Raw genomic sequence first — 8,235 nt, 5'->3', positions numbered from 1 at the left:
GGGGGGGGGGGGGGGTGGACACATGACTTTTGAATGAAAAAAAGGTGGGTAAGCTTATTACAGGACAATGTTGACAAACCATTTGTTGGCATTTCTACTGAACTGCAATACATATGGGTGGGCTTATTGACAAGCATGGGCTTATTGACAGGCATGGGCTTACTGCCAGATTTTTATTTTTTTTTTTATTTTTCTCTTGTTTTTAAAACAAGGTATTTATATTTTCAATTTCAAATTACGAAAGGAATTGTGGTCCTTTTTGCTCCCAATTGTGCATGCTCCAATTTGAGATTGACAGGAATTGAAGCTTGGTTTGCATGACCCCTAGCTGTGATACCTGTACATTTGCTTGTTAGATAAGAAAAAAGAAGAGAAAATAACCTCTTCCTCTATACACCAGCAACATTCCCCGATCTTTCTGTGGTTTCTGGAAATAATAGTGAATAAAGCATTAAATAGATATAAAATTAATGATTCTTAATCAATTAAGACCAGTCTGAATCACATTGTACCAAGCTTACAGCCTTAAATGGACCTCTTGGCTAAGGGAAAAATTGAGCTGATGATTTTTTAATAATTATCAAAACTGTAAGCAAAGTAGATATGATCTGGACCTCAAATGACCACCGTTCGATGTATAAAAGATAGGAAGCAAATATCTTGCCACATGAGAATTCTTTAGAAAACATTGAGTCACTTATATTATGTAGTTTGGTGTATGTGGTTATATTTTTTCACTCAAAACTGTGTTCAGGTCATTAGTAAAAGAACATGCATGTATAAATGTAGTCCGAATTATTCTGACGTTTTATTGACTTTTTTCATATCGGTCTGTCGTCGATTAACGTCAGAACTCAGGCTCTCTAATGTGCATCATGTGTGTGAAAGTGACAATTTGTTCCTAAAATATCAGTTCGAAGTGCGCTTCTCGCATATTATAGTGGACCGGAGTTCTGACGTTAATCGACGACAAACCGATATGAAAAAATTTGATCAAACGTCAGAATAAATCGGACTAGTATAAATGATGTTATTTGTAAAAAAACATTCTCACACCCAGTGATTCAAAATGATTGTTATGAAAATATTATGTTATATGAACTTTGAGTAAATTAACTAATTTAAAGAAAGACGCAAAACATGTTTAACAACATATTATAAATCTTGATTATTGCAAAATAATGACTACCTTGGCACCATTAACTTGAATATTTTTGTGAACCTATATGCATACATTAATGCTGTGATGATAGGTTAATTAGCTAATATCACCCTAATGTACAGGTGTGAAATAGAATTGATATTACACATACAGTGCTAAATGAATGTGCAGAAATATTATATACATATATGTAGATTTATAAAAAAGCTGTGATTTATCTTTTTCTAAATTGGAAGTTTAAGGGCTAAAGGTTGAAATTTATGAACCAAAACAGTTTTAAATCAGATGTCATTTTTCTCAGTGAGGAAAGTTTTTCATGTTATGTATTTTACTTGGCAATATTCATTATCTCTTAACAAAAGACCACCACATTTGTATAGCACATGAAACTGGATCTGTATTCTTTAGAGATTCTAACATACCTGCTAACAAAAACTCGAATTTAATTTGCACAATGTATAATATAACATGCTGTATAAATTGATTTTTTTTGGTAAAACCAATTTTCCTGATGTAGTACTAAATGTAACTTTAAAATGTGCATATTATCTACTGCTTCCTGTCGATACATATAACTTGAAACTCTCGTAATGAAATTGACATCATCATTAATAAGAGAGAAGCAGATTCTTAGGATATGGTGATGGTTACAGAGAATGAAGAGATATTTGTATTCTGGGGGAGGGATTATGTGCAAGTACCGTATTCTCCGTAATTTGCGCTCCTCCCCCTAAAAGTGCCCGTTTCCCTATCTCGAGAGAAATCAAAGCTATATAGACCCCATCCCAGACCTGACCAGGCCTAGTCAGTGATTAATAGTACATTTGTATTTACACTTTAAGGTTGAGATTTGATAACTATGTCTGGTGCTCATGGCTAGACTTCCCAAGGAACATGAAACATGATAATTGTATTTTAGAACTTCCAGCCACACTGGAATGTTTATAATGTCCAGTGGTGATAATGACGGGTTGAAGTTGCTCAACTTTTTCTATCATACTTTGCATTTTATGATCCTTATTACCCCCCACCCCCACCCCCACCCCCCTTTAAGCCAATATTTTAAGCGTGATCGTGTTAGGTGCTAATTACAGTGAATACAGTAAATACACTGCCTTGATGTTAATGAAATGATGAAAAAAGTAAATCAAAATAAATATACCTGATAGGTGACTTATGTTAGGTGCCACAGTTTTACTACTTACTAGGTGCCACAGTTAATGCTGCATAAATATATACAGTACATTATATATTCAAATCAATGGAAACAATATGTTGTGCTCCCCCCATTAAAATGAAATCTGGTTAAGTCCTTCACTCTGAGTAACAATTAAGCTTTACATTAAAAGCCTGATGAGCTTATTAAGAAATTCACACATTGGTTTCATGTAAAAGTATATCTAATGAAAAATATTGGAGCTAAAACCTTTTGTTTGTTTATGAATTAAAATGTCTTGTGACTGAAGACAGGTGAAACAAAAATATTTGTTAATAATCAGATATTTCTCAAATATCACATTTTAAAAAAATTACATAAATAAATAATTTTGCTAATCAAGTTTTCACAATTAATATTGGGGACCTGCTTATTAATAGGTCACAATCCCTTAGACCTTGACATTTTAACTTGTGTTCAGACTTATCGTGTGGAACAGTGAGCACTGCTGTAGACAGACGTTATACAATCACTTTTTTTCTCCTTGATGAAAATGTCATGTTCAGTTTACCAATTTATCACATTTGTAATAAAACTTTTTTTATATATATTGTAGGATTTTAGAAGGAAGAAAGTTATGTGATGGATGTGTACCACTTGTGAAAAGGACCGGACTTTTATGTTCAGTGGTAAGCTACAATTCAACTTCTGAAATGCAGAATTACATATTTCATCAAATAAATGCAGGCGTTGTATTTCTTTTAGAACAGTTTCTTCTTTACTGTTTGATACGATCCAGTCGCAATAAGACATTCGTAGGTTTTTGTTGCCTGTCACGACTCAGACTTATTATAGCTATTTGAAGTGGTAATCAAGGTATCGGGTATTTTTTTTACAATGAATGGGTTAATTAACGAATTGCCTGTTTTCTTTTCTGTTTAAAATTTGATTTAATAAAAATAATGTGTTTAAATGTGAAAAAATGAAAATGAAAAAGGAGTAAATAAATAAATTACAATCTGGGGTTGATTGAGGAGAACATTGAATACATCAAATAATACCACCAGCCAAGAAGAAGCAATTAAATTGAAGGGAGACATATTGTGTTAGTACTGGTTCTTCTTCTTCTTCTTATCCTTCTTCTACTTCTGGCTTGTCCGGGCCATAACTTTTAAACCGTTAAATATGTCTTGATGAAACTTAAGGTATGCATGCATCACTCACAGGAGGTGTGCAGTGCACTGAAATTAGGTCACTGTGACCTTCACCTCAAGGTCAAAGGTCAAATAAGTGCACATTTTCAGTAAATTCCTGTCCGGACCGTCAATTTCGAACCGTTAAAGATATCTTAATCAAACTTGACGTATACTTGCATTACCCACAGAAAATGTGCAGTGCGCTGGAACTAGGTCTCGTGCCCAACTAAATACAGAGTTATGGCCCTTTGTTTAATTTTATTACCTAAGTTTGTTCAGAGCATAAGTTCAATGTTATTTCACCTACGTTGACCATACTTACTATATTGATGTTTCTTGAGAAGGCGGAATTTCTCACACTAAAATCAGATTTTATGCCCCACTATATACAGAGAAATTGCCCTTTGTTTATTTTTAATACCAAAGTTTGTCCACAGCATAACTTCTAAACCATTAAAGATATCTTAATCAAACTTCAAGTATACCTGCGTCACTCAAAAAAGGTGTGAAGTGCACAGGAATAAGGTCTCGTACGTCACTAAATACTGAGTTGTAGCCCTTTGCTTATTTTTAATACTGATGTTTGTCCATGCATAACTTCCATGTTATTAGGGCCCCGCATTGAAGATGCGGGTGCCCTATACTAATTCATCTGTCTGTCCATCACAATCAAACAAGGTATCAACTGACCAAAGGTCAAAGTCACTGGGTCAAAGGTCAAGGTCAAATTTTGTATTTTTTCCCTGATGAACATCTTGTTATGACATTATGAAGCAAAATTGGTTGGAATTTAACAAAGAGTCAACTGACTTAATGTCAAGGTCACTGGGTCAAAGGTTAAGGTCAAATTCAGTATCTTTTCATTGGGGAACATTTTGTTTTGACACTTTGAGGAAAAGTTGATCAGAATCAAACAAGGAGTCATTTGACTAAAGGTCAAGGTCAAAGGTGAAGGTTTCATTTTGTATCTTTTCACTGCTGAACATTTTGTTTTGACACTTTGAAGCATTGTTGGTCAGAACNCTCGTGCCCCACTTTATACAGAGTTATGGCCCTTTGTTTAATTTTATTACCTAAGTTTGTCCAGAGCATAAGTTCAATGTTATTTCACCTACGTTGACCGTACTTACCATATTGATGTATCTTGAGAAGGCGGAATTTCTCACACTAAAATCAGATTTTATGCCCCACTATATACAGAGTAACTGCCCTTTGTTTATTTTTAATACCAAAGTTTGTCCACAACATAACTTCTAAACCATTAAAGATATCTTAATCAAACTTGAAGTATACCTGCGTCACTCACAGAAGGTGTGAAGTGCACAGGAATTAGGTCTCGTACATCACTATATACAGAGTTGTAGCCCTTTGTTTAAGTTTGTCCATGGCATAACTTCCATGTTATTAGGGCCCCGCATTGAAGATGCTGGTGCCCTATACTTATTCATCTGTCCGTCCGTCACAATCAAACAAGGTATCAACTGACCAAAGGTCAAGGTCACTGGGTCAAAGGTCAAGGTCAAATTTTGTATCTTTTCCCTGATGAACATTTTGTTATGACATTATGAAGCAAAATTGGTTGGAATTTAACAAAGAGTCAACTGACTTAATGTCAAGGTCACTGAGTCAAAGGTTAAGGTCAAATTCAGTATCTTTTCACTGGGGAACATTTTGTTATGACACTTTGAAGCAAAGTTGATCGGAATCAAACAAGGAGTCATTTGACCAAAGGTCAAGGTTATGGATTCCAAAGGTTCAAGGTCAAGGTCAAGTTTTGTATTTTTCACTGATGAACATTTTGTTATTATGAAGTTAAGTTGGTCGGAATTGAAGAATGATTTAACTGACCAAAGATCAGGGTCACTGGATCTTTTACTTTGATCCTGGCTCTTGATGGGGGAGGTATTTAAGGTGAAATAAAACAAATCAAAGCTAACAAATGAGTATAGCTTAGCTGTATGGGCAGATTGCTTCTTGATGATTATGGGGGATATATTGCCACAAGACGGGGCCCTTACTGACCTGTCAGTGTTCTAGTTTCAGCTACGTTGGCCAAACTTGATAAATTTTTAATGTATGAGTGTCAAATTCTAAATTTGGGTCTCGTGCCCCACTATATAAAGCGATATTGCCCTTTGTTATTTTTTTATACCAGAGTTTTTCTATTGGCTAGTAAGGGGAGACATGTTTTTGTTCACAAAAACAAAATTCTAGTTTATAATCTTTGAAATTCATGTTTTTGAAAAATTCAAATTTACAAGTGAGTCTCCTTATGAATAAACACCAAAATTTATCTCACAAAAATAAAACATAATGCTATACTTTAATGTAAGCAGTTGCATCCTGCAGCTACAAATTGCTATATATATGCATAGTTATAAGGATTCCTTAATAAAATAGCAATCCCTATAAAAAGATGGCCAGTACCTGTGATTTCTTCTGTCCTGGTGGAGAATTTTAAGAACCCAATTCTACACAACACCATGTATCAAATTTGCTCTTGAAAAATCTAAAATTAGAAAGAATCATAGCATGAAAAGTTATAACTTTCTAGATTAAACATACAGATCAATAGCTGCATGTGAAATCAATAGATTTTATTGGCAGGTAATTCAAATAAATAGAGTTTGATTAAACAAGAATCCTAGGGTACCATGGTAGACACCGATTATCACCAGGCAGAGACATTACGTAACAAACACTCTCTTAATTACCTTGGCTGTATGTAGTGTTTTATTGTTCCGTTAAGCTTTAATTCAGCGCAATCATTTAATTCTATTTTTGGCAAAACTCTTGTCATCTGTTGCCTGTTGGTGTTCAACAGCAGGGTAAACATTTTCTGCACATAAAGAAAGAGCACAACTTTAACTATGACAAGATAAATATTCTCATGCATATCAAATTCCTTCCTTTATATAAACTGTCTTGACTTCAATACAGTTTTTTTCATCTTCAAAAGTTCAACTTTTTAGATAAGGTCAGGATATACAGCAATTCTAAGTGAGATTGTGTTGAACATAGTTCATGAAACCTTTAAGGAAATGTATGCCCAACATGATATCATAAGTCTATATCAGTTACATGTATTTCCTATAAAAAGGGTTTTGTTTCATTTCAAGTTTTGGCAATCCTTTATAAGTTGGCATTGATATTGTTGATTGGAAATATAATTTTAAGATTTAGAAATAATACAAGAGAAAAATATTAAAAATGTGGAGGAGAATTGATTCAGCAAAGACTCTGAGCAAGTCTTAGCACAAGGTATTGTACCAGGGAGAACTCATTTGAAATCATCGATCTTTTAAAATTAAATAATTCCATGTTTTAGTACATCAGACCTTGTACTAATGCATGATGGCTATACTGTACAAGAAGTAATTGCATTCATGAAGGATTGCATTTCTACCATTGGTTTGTATAGTACTTTCTGAAATACAGTAAGTGTACCAAACACAATGAACCCGCCAGTAGACTAGCTACTCTGAAGCTGGCGTAATATCTGGCTAAACCATGTACTTCTGTGTTATTGACTTTACTATCACCCCAGTCTAGACAGAAAATAGAGAAGAGTTGTTTTTCTAGATAATGCCCAGTTATCTAAAGATCATTTGTCATAATTAATGACAAGAACTGCAAATAAAGTACAAGTTTGGTGTCATTGTATTTGTGAGATTTAAAGTCTGTTTTCTGTCAATATGAGACTTGAACCAGTCTACAATTCAAGTAGCTAGCTCAGGAATGAAGTTTGAGTTGCTCTTCAGTGTGATTTAATTATGCTGAATGAGTATGTAAGATTTGTTTCAGTCGTGCTAACTGTGAAATTATTTTCAGTCTTGCACAGTGCACGATTTGAGTCAGTCTTCTCATTGATATTTGTAAGTCAATTGACCTATCATTTTTTTTTTAAATTTTAGATTTAAAAGTGATTTGAAAGATTAATTGTTGTCTCATCTGCCCCCAGGGTGTAGGCCTCCTCCTGTTCCGAGTATGGGTGATGGATGGACAGATGCCATTGTTCCAGCACCAAGACAATCCAGCCTCATTTTCACCACACCTTCTCACCAGGTAATAAAAAATTGACAAAAATAATCATGAGTTTTTATCACATCCGCATTTGGCATTTTGGTAAAATTAAAGATATACTGAACGTGTGTAAAATCTTCCTCAATATTCCATGTGTTACACTCACATTCACTTTCTGCACCCTTGGCATTTATATCATAGCAAAATTGAAGGCTCAGTGTGTGCCACTTAATTTGTGGTTGAGGCAAAAGGACTAGTTTGATTCTTTGATGTCCATCAAAATCATCCCGCAGTCCAGTAACAGTCTATGTTCAGACATTATGTTCAGACATTAATGTCAAGGTCACAAGTGTCAGAATTATTTAAGGTCAAGGTTAAATGTACATGACAAGGCAATGATGAGTTGGATATTTAGTGAGGATGCAGAATGTTTTCCATATACAACTGAATACTACATCATTTTATGCTGTGTAAATTGTTATATATAGGATATTAATGTAGTGAGTCCTGCTATAACAGACATCACAGTGATCACTGTACATATCCATCACATTTTGTAATCCTGTGACCAAACAAAATATTTGGATGACCATCAAAATGAATGGCACCAGAAAAAGCCATAAGAAGAAAGAAGAAGATAATACATGAAAATACACCAGCATTAATTCAACTCTGACTTAACAGTCTAAAGAATCTGC

General features: G+C 34.2%; 1 protein-coding gene across 1 annotated transcript in view; it reads left to right on the top strand.

Moving 5' to 3' along the window:
- LOC110460636 (transmembrane and TPR repeat-containing protein 1-like) overlaps window positions 1-8,235 on the top strand; it is an 80,234-nt gene that overhangs the window by 20,382 nt on the left and 51,617 nt on the right. Inside the window, exons 5-6 of the mRNA XM_021513661.1 lie at window positions 2,935-3,007; window positions 7,476-7,579. Of these exons, the coding sequence (XP_021369336.1) occupies window positions 2,935-3,007; window positions 7,476-7,579 (177 nt within the window). The remainder of the gene's footprint in view (window positions 1-2,934; window positions 3,008-7,475; window positions 7,580-8,235) is intronic.

Source organism: Mizuhopecten yessoensis, unplaced genomic scaffold (assembly GCF_002113885.1).
Source record: "Mizuhopecten yessoensis strain PY_sf001 unplaced genomic scaffold, ASM211388v2 scaffold10447, whole genome shotgun sequence".
Taxonomy (NCBI): Eukaryota; Metazoa; Mollusca; class Bivalvia; order Pectinida; family Pectinidae; genus Mizuhopecten; species Mizuhopecten yessoensis.
The sequence above is the reverse complement of the archived record's forward strand: the minus strand, read 5'-3'. Positions and strand labels throughout refer to the sequence as shown.